This window comes from Cynocephalus volans, chromosome 15 (assembly GCF_027409185.1).
Source record: "Cynocephalus volans isolate mCynVol1 chromosome 15, mCynVol1.pri, whole genome shotgun sequence".
Taxonomy (NCBI): domain Eukaryota; kingdom Metazoa; phylum Chordata; class Mammalia; order Dermoptera; family Cynocephalidae; genus Cynocephalus; species Cynocephalus volans.
In genome coordinates this window covers 85,274,224-85,294,030 of record NC_084474.1, presented here as the reverse complement: position 1 = coordinate 85,294,030, position 19,807 = coordinate 85,274,224, and the positions used below count along the sequence as shown (strand labels likewise).

At 39.9% G+C, this 19,807-nt stretch overlaps 1 protein-coding gene across 1 annotated transcript in view; it reads left to right on the top strand.

The window, feature by feature from the left end:
• KCNQ3 (potassium voltage-gated channel subfamily Q member 3) overlaps window positions 1-19,807 on the top strand; it is a 320,617-nt gene that overhangs the window by 285,135 nt on the left and 15,675 nt on the right. The window contains exon 9 of the mRNA XM_063079577.1: window positions 9,652-9,674. Within this exon, the coding sequence (XP_062935647.1) occupies window positions 9,652-9,674 (23 nt within the window). The remainder of the gene's footprint in view (window positions 1-9,651; window positions 9,675-19,807) is intronic.

Sequence of the window (19,807 nt, the reverse complement as noted above, 5' to 3'; positions counted from 1 at the left end):
TGGTCCTGAGCTCAGAGTTTTAAGTTTGTGGATAGAATGTCAGGCTCCTAGATCTCCTGACCTGGAAAGAAAAGTAGAGGGACAGTTCACCTCGTACCTGGGGCTGGGACCTGATCAGAAGTATGTTTCTACCCTGGGTGCGCAGTTTCAATGGACCTTAGTAAGGCCCAATGCTAGAGGAGTGTCTTCCTACATCCCTACCCCACCCACCCATACACCCAGTACAGGACCTGCGACCAGTCTCTGAACTCTGCCAATTCAACCCTCCACCCCCATCACCAGATTGTGGTAAAGATTTAAGGAAATACAAAATATTTAGGTTCTACTGATTCACATCCCTGCATAAAACCTTCCAATGGGTGACCATGACAAAGAGAAGGAAGTCCAATACCTGACCATGACCTTCAGGGCCCCACAAGGTCAGGTCCCTGCTCACCTCTCCCACTCACCTCCTGTTGTGCTTTATCTCCTGAAAAGGCATATGCCTCTAGTGGTATGTGCCACTTTCTGTTCAGGGCATTCAGTTCACCGATATTTTCGAGCCACTTATATATGCTAAGCACTGGGCCAGACCATGCTGTGACCTGAAAAGGAATCTAACTTTGAACGTAAAGGCAACAAGAAGCCATATGAGCCAGAGAATGGCATGGTCAGAGACTAAGCAAAAGGGACCTATGACTTGCAGAAGGGTTAGGGAGTTGAGAGGAATCAAGTCTCCCATAAACAGATGATAAAGTTTGGGTTTGTTCACTGTCTTCTTACTTGTAGTTAGACTTCCTTGCTCAGAAGGTGACCTATGTGGTTCTTTTTGATTCTTAAAATTCTGTTATTTCTATCATCATTTAGAGTTTTGGATAGCATACAGCAGAGTCTTCCTAGAATAGGCAGGTGGCTTCCCCTTAAGAGAACAAAGTGACCTTGAACTCAAAAACGAGAATGTGTACAACCATGGCAGATGAAGAATCAAGATCATTTTTGTTTGCTATGCATTCAGAGATCTTGGCAATGTGCCCATTCTTTTGGGTTGATTTATTATAAATAAGGCATTGTCCTAGCTGTCAGAGACTTGGAGCAATACATTGTGCTGCAGACAGCTGCTGTGACATGGGAATGGCTTTTAAGCAGAGAGAGAACATTTATTTCTTTTTTTCAAGGACAAAAGTATAAAGTCACTAGAAGAATTCACCTAGCCACCATTATGAAGCAAGAAGTCCCTTGGGAAAAGAATGTCCCTGAATCCCAACCTATTCCATATGTTAATGGAAAAGAAATAGCCCCAATAATACACTGTGGTGTCCTCACCTGACTCCTAAAGATTTTTTCTTTTGTTCATTTCTTTTTTTAAAATGACATCTTTATTGAGATGTATTTCATAGTCCATAAGAGGATTTCACATACCATAAAAGGTACCCTTTTGATGTGGACAATTCGGTGGTTTTGAGTACATTCACCAAGTTGGGTATCGATCACCACCTTCTCATTCCAGAACAATTTCGTTCCCCCAGAAAGAAAACCTATACCCATTAGCAGATACTCCTGGCTCCCTCTTTTCCCCAGACCCTGCAACCACTAATCTACTTCCTGTCTCTATTCTGCCTATTCTGAACATTTCATATAGAAACAGGATCATATAATATGTTGCATTTTATGTATGGTTTCTTTCAATTAACATAATTTTCCAAGTTTCATCTATGTTGTAGTGTGTATCAGAACTTTATTCCTCTTTATGGCCAAATAATATTTCATTATATAAACCACATTTGTCCATTCATCAGTTGGTGGACAGTTGGGTTGTTTCTACTTTGTGGCTATTGTGAGTAATGCTGCTATGAACATTCAAATACAAGTTATTGTTGGACATGTGTTTTCAGTTATCTTGGGTATATAGCTAAGAGTAGAATTGATAACTCTATGTTTAACTATTTTTTAACCTTTCTTTGTTTTTCTATTTCTTTTTAATTTACTTATTGTTAATTGTAAATATTTGTGAGGCACAGTGTGTTATTTCAATACATGCATATATTGAACAATCATTCACTTAGGGTAGATGTCATATCCATCACCTAAACATTTATCTTTTCTTTGTGGTGATTATGGTCAAGATCCTCTTTTCTAGCCATTTGGAAATATACAATGAAATACCATTAGCAATAGTTAACCTACAACACCAGAACTTATTCTTCCTATTTACCTGTAACTTTGTACCCATTATTCCATGTCATCCCTCAACCCTTGCCTTTCCAGCCCCTGGGAACTATTGTTCTACCCTCTACTTTTATGAGAATTACTTTTTTTTCTTTTTTAAGATTACAAATAGGAGTGAGATCATATAGTATCTGTCTTTCTGTGCCTGGCTAACTTCACTTAACATAATCATCTCCAGTTCCATACATGTTTCTGAAAATGACAGGATTTTATTTTATAAAATTTTTAACCAAATAGCATTTCATTTTGTATATATACCACATTTGTTAGTCCACTTATTCATCAATGAAAGTTTAGGTTGGTTCATCTTTTGACTATTATGAATAGTGCTGCAATGAATGTGGGAGTGCAGGTGTTTCTTTTACATAATGATTTCATTTCCTTTGGGTATGTACCCAGTAGTGAGATTGCTGAGTCATAAGGTATTTTTATTTTTAATTTTTTGAGGAACCTCCACACTGTTTTCCATAATGGCCATATTAATTTTCAATGTATGAGAGTTTCCATTTATAAACATCCTGGCCAGCATTTGTTATTTTTCATCTTGTTGGTAATAGCCATTCTAACCAGAGTGAGGTGATATCTCATTGTGGTTTTAATTTGAATTTCCTTGATTACTAGTGATATAAAGCATTTCTTTGTGTGCCTGTTGGCCATTTGTATTTCTTCTTTTGAAAAATGTATACTCAGATCCTTTGTCCATTTTTAAATTGTGTTGTTTGCTTTTTTGCTGTTGAGTTGTTTGAGCTTCTTATATATACTGGATATTAGCCCTTTGTTGGATGCATAGTTTGCAAACATTTTCTCCTATTCTGTGTGTTGTCTCTTCACTTCATTAATTCTCTTCCTTTGCTGTGTAGAAGCTTTTTATTTTGACGTTATCCCATTTGTCTACTTTTTCTTCTGTTGCCTGTGCCTTTATAGTCTTGTTCAAAAAAGCATTGCCCCGTCCAATTTCATGTAGTGTTTCTCCCATGTTTTCTTCTAGTAGTTTCATAGTCTTGGGCCTTAAATTTAGGTCTTTAATTCAGTTTAAGTTGTTTTTTGTATATCATGAGAAATAGGGGTCTAGATTCAATCTTCTGCAGTTTTCCCAGCACCTTTTATTGAAGAGGCTGTCCTTTTCCCTATATATGTTGGCATCTTTGTCAAAAATCAGTTGGCTGTAAATGTGTGGATTTATTTCTGGACTCTATGTTCAGCTCCATTGGTATATCTGTTTGTTTTTATGCCAGTACCATACTGATTTGTTACTATAACTTTATAGTATAGTTTGAAGTCAGGTAATGGGATGCCTCCAGCTTAGTTCTTTTGGTTCAAGATTGTTTTGGCTATTAGCAGTCTTTTGTGGTTCCATACAAATTTTAAGATTTTAAAAAATTTCTGTGAAGAATGTCATTGGTATTTTGATAGGGATTACATTGAATCTGTGAATTGCTTTGGATAGTATGTACATTTTTATGATATTAAGTCTTCCAACCCATTAACACGGGATATCTTTCTATTTATTTTTGCTGTCTTCAATTCCTTTTACCAATGTTTTATAGTTTTTATTATAAAGATCTTCCACATGCTCAGTAAAATGTACTTCTAGGTATTTCATTTTTTGGTAGCTACTATAAATGGGGCTACTTTTTAATTTCTTTTTCAGATATTCCATTATTGGCTTATAGAAATGCTATTTATTTTTATATCTTGATTTTGTATTCTGCAACTTTACTGAATTTGTGTGTCAGTTTTAGCAAATTTGGGCGGAGTATTTGGGGTTTTCTATATATTTGGTCATGCCATCAGCAAATACAGATAGTTTTTATCATTACAGGGTATTGATTTTATCAAATGCTTTTTCTGCATCTATTGAAATGATTGTATGGTTTTTGTCTTATATTCTGTTGGTGTGATATAACACATTTATCAATTTGCGTATGTTGAACCACCCTTGCATCCCTCGGATGAATTTCACTTGATCATGGTGAATGATTTTTTTAAACGTGTTGTTGGATTCTGTTTGCTAGAATTTTGTTGAGGATTTTTGCATCTATGTTCATTAGGGATATTGGTCTGTTGTTTTCTTTCCTTGTGTTCTTTTCTGGTTTGGGTATGAGGGTAATGCTGGCCTCATAGAATGAGCTTGGAAGTATATCTTCTGCTTTAATTTTTTAGGAGAGTTTAAAAAGAATTTATATTAGTTATTCCTTAAATATTTGGTAGAATTCAGCAGTGAAGTTATCTGGTCCTGGGCTTTTTTTTTTTGTTGGAAGAATTTTTATAACTGCTTCAATCTCATTACTCATTTTTGGTATGCTTAGGTTTTCTAATTCTTTATGAATCAACTAGAAATTTATCCATTTCCTCTAGATTTTCCAGTTTGCTAACATATTGTCTCTTTATTCATAATATTCTCTTATAATTCTTTTTATTGCTGTTGATTAGTTATAATGTCTCCTTTTTTATTTCTGATTTTACTTATTTGAGTCTTCTCTCTTTTTTTCTTCATTAATCTAGCTAAAAGTTTATCAATTTTCTTTATCTTTTCAAACAACCAACTCTTCTTGATCTTTTGTATTGGGTTTTTAATCTCTAATTTATTTATTTATTTTCTGATCTTTGTTGTTATCTTCTTTTAATTTTGGATTTGGTTTGTCCTCATTTTTCTGGTTCCTTTTGGTTTAAAATTAGGTTGTTTATCTGAAGTCTTTCTAATTTTTTGACATCAGCATTTATTGCTATAAACATCCCTTTTCAGACTGCTTTTGCTATCTCCCATAGTTTCTGTAATGTTGTGTTTTCATTATCATTTGTTTCTAGGAATTTTTTAATTTCTTAAACTTGTTGTTTAAGAGTATGTTGTTTAATTTCCATATATTTGTACAGTTTCTAATGTTCCTTCTGTTCTTGATTTTTTGGTTTTATGTCATGTGCTTAGAAAAGACAGTTGGTATTATTTCAATTTTTAAAAATTCGTTAAGGTGTGTTTTGTAACCTCGCATATGATCTGTTATAGAGAATATTCCATGTACTGCTGAAAGAAATGTGTATTCTGCAGCTGTTGGGTGGAATGTTCTATAAATATCTCTTAGGTCCAATTGGTCTAGAATGGAGATTAACTCTCATGTTTCTTGCTTAATTTTCTGTCTGGATGATCTATGCTTTGCTGAAAGTGGGCTGTTAAAGTCACCAACTATTATTGTATTGAAGTATGTCTCTCCCATTAAGTCTAATAATATTTGCTTTATATATCTGGGTGTCTCCATGTTGGGTGCATATATATTTCAATTTGTTATGTCCTCTTATTTAATCTCTTTATAATTATATAATGACCTTCCTTATGTATTTTGTTAATACTTTTCTTGTCTTGAAATTTATTTTCGTAGTATAGCTACTTCTGCTCTTTTTTGCTTTCCATTTGCATGAAATATCTTTTTCATCCATTCATTTTAAGTCTATGTGCATCTTTATAAGTGAAGTGAATTTCTTATGTGCAGCATATTGCTGGTTCATGTTTTATAATTCATTTAACCATTCTGTGTCTTTTAAATGGGGAGATTTAATCCATTTATGTTTAAAGCAATTATTGATATATAAGGACTTGTTACTTCCATTTTGTTACTTTTTTTCTGTTTGTTTTGTAGATTCTTTTTTTCTGTCTTACTGTCTACCTTTGTGGTTAAGTAATTTGCTCTAGTATTTTTACTAGTACATTTTGATTTAACATTATATATTTTTAGTATATCTATTATAGGTTTTTGTGTTACAGTTATATGTTTAACATTTTGTGTAATTGCCACAATGGACCCCTGTTTTACATTCCTGCCACAGGTTTTGAAGGATAAAGTTGTGTAGCCCATTGGCAGCAATGGTGTCATACCAAAATTTCCAGCTCAGTGTAATACTTTGTTAATTTACAGGTATCTATGTGTTTGAGGCTAGCAGTGATGAATGTGGTATTCCATTTTTATTTTATTACTACTTACAATGATAAACTCATTGTTTTTGCATTGCAAAGTAACTCAGGGGGTTTCAAGTCCAAACCCAATTTTTCATGAGAAGAAACTGACACCCTCCCCCACTCCAGATGTTCAGAAACTTGCTCAAGGCCACAGATCATGTTGGGCATACATAACTGAAACCAAATCCAGGTCTTCTTATTTGCTGGCCATTAGAGACTATGTAGACTTAGTATAAGTAGGTGGTAGGAGGCTGAGAAGGTAAAGGAAGATGTTGGAGAGAGGGACAGATTGTAGATTATACATTCGTATGTGCAAGCAGGGATGAGGGCATATGTAAAAAAAAACAGACATTGCTTTTTATCAACAGAAGAGCATATACACTACTGATTGGTTCCCTAAAAGTGATGGTGGAATTCCACCTGACTTTGCATATTCTACAGCTGCACTGTCCAGTATGGTAACCACTGGCCACATGTGGCTGTTGAGCATTTGACTATTCCTAGTGCAACTGAGGAACTGAATTTTTAATTTTATTTAATTTTAATTTAAGTACCCATATGTGACAAGTGGCTACCATATTGGATTGCCCAACTCTGGAATTGTTAGATATTAGAACTGAAATTGAAATGAGGAGATTTAGGTTCCAGAATTAGAAGTCACTTGACCAAGAACAGGTACTTTATTATGTAACCAGGGCTTGTTCCTTTTATGACCAGAATCAAGATTATTGGGGTGCTTTGAAACGGAGAAGGTGAGGGCTGACCAGTTAGCTCACTTGGGAAAGCATGGTACTGATAACACCAAGGTCAAGTGTTCAGATCTTCATACTGGCCAGCCACCAAAAAAAAATAATAATAATAAAAGAAAGAAAGAAAAAAAAAAGAAAAGAAACAGAGAAGGGAGATTATATGCAGCAGTCATTTCTTATGGCCAAATAACAGTGGATCTGCTGTCATTCATGCTATTTTATTTCATATTTAGATTATCTGGATGGTAAATGGAAGAGATTTCTTTTTTCATATGTGAAGAATCAGAGCATCAGTGAGATTAATCAGCTTGCTTCTTATCACCCAGTTAATAAGTGATGGAACAGGGATTGCAATGCAGGTCTTATGCCAAATCTCATGCCTTTTCCATTGTATCTCCAGGAAGAAAATGCTATTTAGGGATAAAATTGGGTAAAAATAAAATGAGACAAAGATTAATAATTTGGATAATAATACCCATTTCTGAAGATTGTTGTTGTGAGGGTCAAATTGAATGAAATGTGAGATGTAGTTGTCTTAGTACCTGTCCTGTAGCAGCTGCTCAGTCTATGCTGTTTGAATCTGGGCTAGAGGGAAGTACTAATGCTATAGCACAGAGGAGATGAAGGAGTAAAGGAAGACACTGAGCTCCCAATCTATAGTCATGGGAGCCACTGTTAGTGACCACAGGGCTGGAACACCCTGTTTGGAACATGGTTTAAAACCTTTCATTCATTTATTCCATTCATTCAACAAATATATATTGAACATCTTTTATGTGCTATGCACTGTATTTGGCATTGGGGATCTAATAGGATTAACTGTGCTGATCCTATCTCAAGCATGATGAAAACAAGACAGGGAAGTGCCCACTGGATATTGTCACTTGGGGTTTTTCAGAACTCTGGCTAGAGCAATCTCAGTGGAGCATTGGGCATAGAGGCCAGATTACATGGGCTAAAGAGTGATGAGGACATGAGCAAGTGGGAACAGCAAGTGCAGATGACAGCTGGAGTGGGATGTGGGGCCAGGGATTTTTTCCATGTTAGGAAGGGTCTAGCAGAGAGGGATGGATACGGATGTAGTGGTGGAGGGGAAGGACAAGAGGAGAGAGCCAGGGAGAGGGCATGGGCTCCACAGGTGGAGGACTGGCTTCATCAGAGCATGGACCTTCCATCCATTGCACCTAAGGAAACCCGGGGGGTGGGCCCAGGCATAGGAGGTTGTTGATTTGGTGGTGGGACCATGGGAAAGATCTTCATAATAGGTGAAACAAGGTCATCACCTAGGAGGAAAGTGGGGAAGTGGGAGAAAGCTGACGATAGAGGAGGAAGCCTGACATCGTTGTCTTGAAGAGTGACAAAAGAACGGAAAGTGGTGTCTCTAATTCTTTAACCCTGCTCCTTATGGTGCCTTCTGCTCCAAGCTTGCCCCTCAGCCCATCTCCCTCACCCTCTCCTTCTCCTCTTATTGCCTTCCCTACTTCTCCTGGATTCAGAGACTCAGAGAATTCTAGAAAATCAGAAAGAGTTTTCTCTGTCCATGTTCTTTAAGATCAACTAGCCCACTCCCTTGTTGTCCAGGTGGAGAAATGGGCCCAGAAGGTCTGGGATCAGCCCAAGGCCACACTGGACTAGATGTTGAGCTCACCCTTGATGTGGAAATTCTTAACTCCACTGGCCCTTTTCCTCCTCTACCATGATTCCTCTTATTCCCCCCACCCCACCCCAGGGTCCCTATGACAGGCCAGTCATGCTGTCAGCATTTAGTGAGCACTTCCCCTGTGCTGGTGTGTACAGTGATTTTAGAGCTATAAAAACAGCATCTGCCCTCAAGAAGCTCATGGACTACACATAATTTTAAGACAATGTGATCTGGGTGGTAATAATGGAGTAAGATCTGACATGTGAAGACATTAGCTCAGTCCAGACCTTGGGCAGTTGTATAGGAACCCCAAGGAGGGACCCTTCCAGCTGGAACTTAAAGGAGAAGTAAGACTATTCCAGGCATAGGAAAGAAGAAGGGAATTTTAGGCAGAGGACAGAGGCTGGTAAAGGCTCAGAGTCATGATATGTGCATAGCACAGATGGTGCACCTGGTGGTTAGGACTGTGGGCTTTGGAGCCAGATCACCTGGGCTTGGGTCCTAACTCTGCTACTTTCTCACTGTGAGACATTGGGCAATTTATTTAATCTCTGTGTGCTTCAATTTTCTCATCAGAAAAATGGGAATGATAATAATACTTACTTCATAGGGTTGTTATGAGGATTAATCTCTGAAGAGTACTTATAATGGTATCTGGCTAATAATTATTGCTCAATAAATTGTACATTGATGACAATGTCACTATGATGATGCTTGTGACAGAGTTATGGGATGTGTGGCTGCTACATATGACATTCCTGGTTTCCTGATCTGTTCCTACCACAAAACAAATTCTTGCCCTGAGCTCAACAGGCAGCCTCTGCTAGAGTAGGTGCTCAGCAACCATTTTTGGAAGAGCAAATGAATGAGAAAAATGTGGCTAAGAAGAACTTTGGGAACTCAGAGCCAAACTGTAGCAGCAGGGGCCTGGGGTCCGGCTGGGAAAACCCACCTCACTCATTGGTTCTGCTCCACACTCACTGCCTGATCCCAGAGCTCTACTCTGCTCTGTCATCTTCAAAGGGAAGCTTTCAAGCGTGCAGGCAGCTGTTCCATGGAATTTATGATTTGTTTATTTTTTTTCTCCCTCTTCTCCTTATAGGAAGGAGCAGCTGGAGGCAGCAGCCAGGTGAGTTTCTGATTATAAATCCCCTTCTTCCCACCACTGTGTCCAGACAGAGGGTCCAGTTCTACACGGTATAGGTGCCCTGAGAGGCCATGCTAGGAACAATATATAGCTTTGGGGGCTCACAGTTGTTGAGGACCGCCATCATCCTCTGCTATTTTTATGCTGATTTACTCAAGGACAACTTAATAGGAATCATGGCAGCAGCCACGTACTGAGTGTCTACTGTGAGCTAGGTTTCTGTGCCTGGAGTTTTGCATATGTTATCTCATTTGGTCCTCACAATCACAGTGTAAGATAAGGCCTAATATCCTCATTTGTAGATGTGGAGATTGGAGCTCAGGGAAGTTGAGTCATTCCCCCCATGGTTGCACAGTGACTGAGAGGCAAGACCAAAATTTAAAGTCAAGTCTGAACATTCAGACCATGTTATTTGCTTCATTTGTTTCTTGGACTCGCAGATGATTCTTCAAAAAGTAAATCAAAACTATAATTCATGATACCCAGAACTTTGGATGTTTCCCATTAAACTACACCCACTGCAGCCTTGCTGCAGAAACAGGAGGAGCTTCCAGGATAGGAGCATCTCTCTAACCCTCCCTTCCTCTCCCTCTCAAGAAGATATCACAATGTCAGAGGAACTGTGGACCCTGCTCTAGATAGTAAAGAAAGACCATCTCTTGCAAACATCAGTTTAAACTACTTATATATTTATATGATAATTATAAATTCATATAATATAGAAAATATATATATTTAAACTATTATTGTTGACAAGCCACTTTTGAGGCCTCACAGTCAGTCACCCAAATACTAAGCCCGACTACTGTCCTTCTGGGGCTGGCAGAACTTGGGCAGAGGAGGTGATAGGACTACCTTGCAGAGAAACTCCTTGTGAACAATGGTCTTTGGGAAACTGAGTCAAGTCTTCCTGAGTGGGTCCATGATGCCCCTTCCATACATCATCCCTCTTGGATCCAGCAATCCCACTGCTGGGTATATACGCAAAGGGATGAAAATCATAATGTTGAAGGGATACCTGCACTCCCATGCCAGCTGGAATTGTAATTGTGGAGCCAGAAGGTGGGGAATGAGATCTGGAGGAAGGGTGGGTGATTGCAGACTGAGGAATCAATCCCTTCACTCAAGAAGGCAGGGAGCAAGGTGACTACGGAATGGGCAGCCAGGTACACATGCACTAGACCAGTACTTAATGATGTACATTTTCCACCTTACAACTAGGGTCTTCAATAGCCGCCAGCAAACTGGTGTTCCAATCTTACTTTATTATTATTTCTAAATAGTCATAGTCAGATTTGGAGTTTATCTCATTGCCTCCTTCTAGCAGAGGTAGCCCACACATTTGTTTACTTGTCAGCCTGAGGAAAGAATTATATTCTCTGTGACTTCACAGATCCTGGGCTTATCGGAAAGAGCTCAAGCCCATAGCTGCTTGTAAAGCTATTGCTTTATCAAGGCTGTCTTCACTGTTTTGATTTATGTGGACTTATTTGAGGAATGTAAGCCCAGCTGAATTCTTAAAATGATTGGGAGGTTGGCTTTGATAATTTTATGATTCCTTCTCAGTATCTGTGATTCTGAGGACCATCAGAAGGAAGAGAGCCAGCTTCTTTTGTGGACTCACTAAGAGCTGAACACTTTACCTATCACCTCACCTAATTGTCATAAAAATGGAGGCAGTTGACAACCCTCGCACCCCGCATTTCTTCTCACCTAGTTTAGATGCCACATTTATGGTGCCCTTAGTTAGGATTCAGAACTTCTCTAATAAAGCCTATGTATATGTGTCTGTATATGTGTTTATGTGTATAAAGTAAATACCTTATTAGATATATGATATCACCATGATAAATATGATATATAAACACTTTTTAAATTATCTCTTCATCTTTAGATCATGAGCTCTATGGGGCTAATGATTTGCCTGAAATGTAGGATGTGCCCATAAATATTTGCTGAATGAATAAATAATGACCTAATTAAAGGATGTACTGTACTTCCATTCTGCTTATGCTGAAATTGATCCCAAGCACTCACATAACTTACACTTAAGTCAAACGGAGAAATAGCCAAGGTGCGGCTTTCACTGTAGGTCTGTCCGGCTCACTGAAGGAGCCCACGCTCCTTCCATGTACTGGGCTGATTCCCACTGCAGCACAGGTCCTTGCCGTGCTATCCGTGAGTGCACGTGATATTAGCACCTGTTCTCCCTGGCCAGGAGCTCTCATCTCACATCTTCATAGAGCTCACTCCTTTTCGGACTCCACCTAATGTCACCTTCTGAGAGAGACCTTCCCTGACCCTCCACCTGTGCCCATCAGTCTCTAGTCCCCTGGCCCCACTTCAGTTTCCTTGATGACACGGATGATTACCTAATATATACTTTAGATATTAGATCAAATGCCTCTGAGGGGCTAGACTCTGTCTGTTGTATTCACTGCTTTATCTCCAGTACCTGAAAAAGCAGCTAGAACAGAGCCTAGGACATGGTCAGCTTTCAGAAGATATGAACTTACTGAGACAGTGAGTGGATGGATGGATCGATGGATGGACAGACAAACTGCTTATTCTACAAGTACCATAAACCCAACTTAAATGACTCTGGACTAAGCGGCTCACATAGCCACTTGTCAGATAGGGTAGGAGCCCCTGAGAAACAAGGAATGGGGCCGTCTGGGTTTTCTGCCTTCATCTCTTGTCTCTGCTTCTCCTTTTGTGATGATTTCACTCTCAGCTGACTTTCTCCACACTGGTGACGCCGTGGATGCTCACAGCCCCAGGATCTCATTCTTTCCCCTTTCTTCTGTCCATCTGTCCTTCACCCAACACCAGTTTAAGAAACCCCAGGGAAGCTCTCAGAATGGCCTATTTTGGGTCTCATATTCACACCTTGGACAATCTCTGTGGCTCAGATGGTAGAAGCTACTACTGAACGATCTCTGGACCCTGTTCCCAGCTGTTGGAGTGGGTGGATACAGGTGTAGGATGGTGTGATTGGAAGCCCCACTGGAGTCACTTGGTTGAAGTGGGGTTATCAGTTCCCAAAAAGAATAGGGTCCTTTTGTTCTAAGAATGGGGGATGAAACATTGAGCAGACAAAAACGATAGTTGTTCATCACAGGCGTAAATTCTACTCATAAAATTTCAAATTCCTGTTAATAATATTGCATTAAAGAACATCAACAATAAACCATACTGAGCCTTATTTATTTTATATAAATTATGCCAGAAAAGACTCTGGTTTTTTTATGTTAGGGGCATTATTTCGAATGTTCATTATAACTATTTGGTAGATGTGCAGCAGTAATGATAACTGGGGCATGTTTTTGTTAAAATCTAGCATTGTTTGAATTCTCAAAACAGGTAACTGTCTTGACAACAGCTGCTTGCCTGAGTCCGATTGTTCACTCTGTATTTTCAAACAATTCCATCTCAACAGCTGTCTTCAAGACTCTTCCTCTGTCTCCACTTTTAGAGAGGGAAGAAATTTGTCCCTGGTACCTTCCTTATCTCCTACCTGGTGGTTATGTCTTTCCCATCACAGATTTGTCACGCTTAGTAGAGGATCATTTGTTGGATCAAAGGATTCGAGTATAATGATAATAACTCGTAAAGGATGCTTACTATTTGTCAGGTGTAGTTCTAAGTACATCCTCATAGCCACTCTAAGAAGAAGGTACTATTTTTAATCCTCATTCTATAGATGATAAACTGAGGTTCAAAGAGGTAGGTGGCTTGCACAAGTTCATACACCTAGAAAGAAGCAGGAGCAAGGGTAGGATCCAGTTGGTCTCACTCTGTAGTTCATGATCCCAGCATCTATGCTAGTCCTTCCAGTTCTTGGGAACAGTTACCTAATTAGTCACTGTAGGTGTCTCCTTCGCTTGTTGTGTTTCCTTCTACCCTTTCTTGTCTCACACAACTGGAGTCTATATCACGAGAGGAGGCTGTAGAGCCAAGAAAAGGCACAGAGCCCAGATCTTCTGTGGAGTGAAGAAGGATTTGGTCAGATGCTGTAATTCACACTCTGCCTTCTCCCTGTGTCATTAGCCACATGAAATTCATCTCACAGAGTCATGGATCGTGCTGGCAATAAACACCATGCCCTGGAATCAAAATCAGTGATTACTAAAGGTGAACATAAATTTAGAGATCAAGCAATTCAATCCCCTAATTTTACTGATGAGAAAATTGTTACCCAGAACAAAATAAGAAGCTTGAATAGCATCCCATGGCTATTGCTATTTTCTCTGGCCATCCAGACCCTGCAATGCTGTCCCAGGCTTGCAGACTAGCTGAGAAGCAAAGGCAAGATTTAGAACAATTTTGTTTAACCTCAGAGGGATCCCAGACCTGTTTTCATGGCTTAGTCTCAATTTTCCATTTAGAATAATTTTGGAAGAGGGGTGCTATTTGTAACACCCCTTTTCCTCTGAGTTATGAACTGATTGAAAAATAGACATAGGAGTCAGAGAAGGATCAAAATATAGGTTACATTTACTGGGTTATGCAGGGTTGGCTCTGTGGCAACAAGGAGCTTCATAATGCTTCCTGCCAGGCCGGGCCTTGGGAGCAGGACAAGGACAGAATAGACACTTGCCCAGCCAGCCTTATGGGGGCCATGGCCTGTCTGACCCTGTGGGGCACTGAGGGCTGGAGAGAGAAAGACCTTGTGGGAACGCTGACATTTAATACAGAACTCACCCAATCAAGAAACATGAGCCAACAGCTGCTGCTCACCCATCACAACCCAGTTAGTTAATTTACCTCTTCTCGTGGAGAGAAGACAGTAGAGGGCGAGAGACTTCTTCCCAATTCTTCCAACAGTGTGAAAATTCCATTTGTCTGACTGCAAAAATATGGGAAAGGATGGTTCTCCCAACGCTTCATGTAACTTTCCCTCTCTCTATGAGCACATCATTCCTTAGCACACAAGAATGTAGCACAGCCCCCCGACCTGGTTCCACCAGTCTGCAAACAGTACTTTTCACTAAGTGCATCCACTGAGCCCTCATTGTTTGCCAAAAGAAGTTTCCATGAACTGGATGACTTAAAACAACAGAAATATACTCTTTCACAGTTCCGGAGGCTAAAAGTCTAAAATCAAGCTGTTGGCTGGATCACACTCCCTCTGAAGGCTCTAGGAGAGTATCTTTCTCTGGCAGTTCTTGGCAGTCCCTGGCTCACAGGCCCATCACTCCAATCTCTGCCTTCATCTTCCCATGACATTCTTCCCTCCGAGTATGTCTGCATCTCTGTTTCCAAATCTCCCTCTCCTTTCTCTTATAAAGACACCAACCATTGAATTAAGGGCCCAAGATCTTATCTTAACTTGATCACTTCTACAAAGACCCTATTTCCAAATAACGTCACATTCACAGATATCAGGTTGGAGCTTGAACATGTTTTGCAGGGGACACAATTCCATCCTCTGCATTTGCCATAGGCAAATGGTTGGAAGCTGTCTCGGCAGATCCAGGATACATGATTTTGAGATGGAGGTTTGCGAAAGTGTTAGATTTCATTATCCGCCTACACTGATGAGGACCCTGGGGCTCAGCAAAGTAAAACAGCTTACATGAGGGCTGGGATTTAAACCTGTGTCTGCCTGGTTCCCTTCAGATCTGTGGTCCTTTCTCTCCTTTAACCAGGGACTAAAAATAACCAGGTGTTCAATCAGGAGGTAGTCATAGCAACAGGGACTGAGAACAGACTCTGGAGTTAGATTATCATAAGTCAAAGCCTAGATGCCCTTCTTACTAGCTGTGTGACCTTGGGCCACTCACGCAACCTCTCTGCGTCTCCCCGTCCTTTTCTACACTAGAAGAGAACCCAACTTGTAGTAAATGCTCGCTAGAGATCAGTACTGATCAATTGGTGTATTATTCATACATGAGGTTTGGATACATGGAGAAAATAATTCTTCTAGGAAATCAACAGACAAAAACATATGGCTTTTCACTCGCACATCAGGATATGTCTATGTGTCTTTGGATCACCAGCTGCAAATGTCCTGGAATCATGCTCATAGATTCCCAGACTTGCTGGATCAAACCAAAAAAGCCATTGAGCTAGCAAAGCTAACTTTTCAAACCTATCCAAAGGAGAGAACCAGATCAACACATCAAAATAGTTTCAAAATCGTGATGCTGTTCCTTTCAGCTCAGTGGTCAGTCCAGTCACCACCCTGCCTTCTCCTTGTCTCTGCTTTATCCACCTTTTCCCTCCCAGCCTAGGCAGCTCCTTAGAAACCACCTGCCACCTAAGCCCAAGCTTCCTCATTGCTAGAAGAAAGAGATTGGGCTAAGTGATTCCCAAGCCACTTCAGGTCCTGTGTGCTAAGAGTTTGTGGCCACAATAGCATAATTGGACCCACGCTGTTTTGCTGCATTAACACTGCGAGTTACAGATCACTTCTGATAATTTTGGCTATGCAATTTTGGGCACATTACCAAACCTCTCTGTGACTAAGTTTCCTCATCTCCATAATGGTTACAATAAGAGTACCTATCTTCTAGGGCTGTTGTAAGGTTTAGGTGCTTTAGAATAGAGCCTGGTCCATGGTAAGTATTGTGTAAGGGATTGCTATTTTTATTATTATTATCCTGATTGGCACACGCATTTTCTATGCCCAGGGTCATTTCTACATGGCGTAGGTCTGGCTTAGGAGTTGGATCAGCCTAGGTTTGAATCCTGGCTTTGCAATACTTATCTCCTTCCTTCCTTCCTGTCTTCTCCCCTAACCTAAACACTGAACATTAAGAGCCTTGCTTTGTGTCAGGCCCTGGAGATTCCTGGGGAATTATAACTCAGAGTCTAATGGTGGAGGCACTCACAGTCTGATGGGAGAAGTGAATGTGTCAGCCAAAAAGAACAATGTATTGTGAGGGTGCTGGTCTGGGGATAATACAGACACGGGGGTAGGAGGAACAGGCACAAAAGAAGGGAACTCTGAGTTCTACATGGAACAAGAGGTCAGCAGAGAATCCACTGAGAAGCTTTCCTTTGGCCTGACTGTTGAGGGCTGAGTTGATTTTTAATGGGCTAAGGAAGGGATTAGGGCCTTAATTTTATTTCTTCCTTCCTTCATTCTTTCATTCTTCAAACTTGCCATCCTTGAGTGGCTAGGCTTGTGGTCTTTGCCCAGACCACCTGTTTTCATATGAGAAATTCCTAGAAATGCTGACTTATTTTATCAGTTAAGAAGCACACTGATGTCTCACAGAAAGTGCATGAAAAGCCTGAATAAATGGCAAGTCTTTACTTCTTTACGGAAGAACTTATTCTGTAGCTAGGACAAAAGTATATTGTCAGAATTCTCCAGAGAAACAGAACCAGTGGGATATGTAGAAATACATAAAAAGAGATTTATTATGGGAATTGGCTCACACGGTTCTGGAGGCCAAGAAATCCCATGATCTGCCATCTGCAACCTGGAGAATCATGAAAGCCAGTGGTGTGATTCAGGCCAAGTTTGAAGGCCTGAGAATCAGGAGTTCCAGTATCCAAGGGCAGGAGAGGATAGATGCCCCAGTTCAAGCAGAGAGAGTGAATTTGCCCTTCCTCCACCTTTTTGTTCTATCTGGGCCCTCAAAGGTTTGGATGACGCCTGCCCACGTTCAGTGAAGGCAGATCTTCTTTACTCAGTCTGCTGATTCAAACACTAATCTCTTCCAGAAACACCTTTGCAGACACACCCAGTAATAGTGTTTTATCAGCTATCTGTGGACTCTTAGCACAGTCAAACTGATGCATAAATTAATCATCACACAAAGGATATGAATTGTTTGGTGCTTCTATATATACCATGAACAGTGTGAGAGTTGAAAGAAATTATGGGTATCTTCCTTACCATGGATGCCAGTAAGGAGGCCTGTCAAGTTCCAGGCCACTGCTGGCCACTTTATCTTCATTGCCGTCTAATCTCCAGTTAAGATTTCTCATTTTATTTGAAAGCAACAAAGGCAAGATAGCAACTATCACTTATAGTCTTTTCTTAGAAAAATTAGTCACCAAAGGCTTAAAGGTTTGGCACTTGGATGGTGACGGGTGTTTATTATCTGTCTGACTTCTCTTTCTTGGGTAGACCAGGGAGCCTCCTAAAATAGGGCTGCAGATTTTGTGTAAGGTTCCCCCCTTTCCATGTGGAAAGATGAAAGATAAAAAATGAAGGAGAGAAGGGATAAAATTAGAGCCTTAACTCCTGGAGGTAGGTTTGGATGCTCAGTGCTGGTCATTAGGTCGGTGCCATCGTATTGGGCTCTCACTTCAAACAGCACAGTACTCTTTCGGCTGTAGTGACACTGTGCCCATTCATCCATCAATCATCCACCCATCCATTATGCAGTTATCCATCATCCATCCATCATCCATACCCATCATTTATCCATTTCTCTACTTATTAAATAAATATTTAATAAGACCCTCCTGTGTACCAGAAACCATTCTAGGTTCTGGGAATATAGCAATGAATAAGACAGATAAGGTCCCCAACTGCCCACTTGACCAAATGCCTCTCAGTCTTCCTAAAAGTAACATGTTCCAAACTCCACTTTTGATTTCTTCTCCACACCCATTTGTCTCCTGTCTTGGGCAACTCAAAAAATGGCATCATCACCCACGCATGTGTTCAGCCAGAAACCACGAGTGATCCCTTATCTGTCATTTCTCCTCACAGCTTATATAGAATCCACCAGGGAAGATGCTGGTGTCCTGTTGTTCTACTCCAAAATACATGTCAGAGCTCTAGTCTCTGTCTTCCCATGGCAGTCACCTTCGTCCACGCCACCAGCATGTCCTGCCTGGAAAGCTTCAATGGCTTTTTGTTTTTATTTTTGTTTTTTTTCCCCCTCTATGATAGATTCGCCAACAAGAAGCCACTGTGTTCTTTTTCTTTTTCTTTTTTAAAGTTTTTAATTGTGGTTACACACATGACATAAAAGGTATGACATAAAATGTATCATCTTAACTATTTTTAAGTGTAGCATCCAGTAGTAATTGGTATATTTGCATGTTGTGCAACCCATCTCCAGAACGTTTTTACTTTGCAAAACTGAAACTACGCCCATTAAACAACAACTCCCCACTCTCCTCTGCTCCCAGCCACTGGCGACCGCTGTTCTACTTTCTGCTCCTGTGGGTTTGACTACTCTAGATACCTCACCTAAGTGGAATAATAATATAGTATTTGTCTTTTGGTGACTGGCTCATTTCACTCAGCATAATGTCCTCAAGGTTCATCTATGTTGTAGCATGTGTCATCATTTCCTTCCTTTTTAAGACTGAATAATATTCTGTTGTATGTATATGCCACATTTTTTTTATCTACTCATCCTCTGATGGACAACATTTGGGTTGCTTTCACCTTTTGGCTATTTTGAATAATGTCGCTATGAACATGTATGTGTTTTTTAATGCCAGTGTGATATATTTTCCCCTTTTTAGAAATCTTTAATGGCCTCCAGATATACTTAGAATAAAACAGAAATTCCTATTTTTGATTTCTATTTCTAAATTCCATTTCTGTTTCTAAAATCCCTGACTGGATCTGGCCTCTGATTTTATGTGCTGACACTTTTCCCCTCACACATGATATTTTGGCCACATGCTCTCTCTTCAGTCAAACCAACCCCACCCACACGACCCTGTACCCACATGCAATGCCTCTGCCTGGAGAGCTCTCACCCCTTTTCTTTGAATTTAGCTTCTTCTCACCCTTCAGGTCTCAGCCAATATCTGGAGCATCATTCTCTCAATCCTGGGCTATTGGAATTGGCTTCCTAATCGTTCTTCCTATTCGCTCAAGATGCCTTCCTAAGTCACCCTACTAGTCTTCACTATTGCAGTCTTTCCTTGTCAAATTTCTAGCAATAAATGTATCTGTTTGAATATTTTATTTCTTCTTGAATTTATCATAAGCTCACTGGAGGCTGAAAACCACATCTGTTTTAATCACCACTGTATACTCAGCAAGTACCAGAAACTTAGTGTTTATAAGGTGTTGAACATGTTTTTGTTGAATAAAAAAATAATATTAGCTTCATTTTACAGATGAAGAATATCAATCAGAAAGAGTTAATGACTTTATCTACAGAGTTAAAATACTATCTACAGAG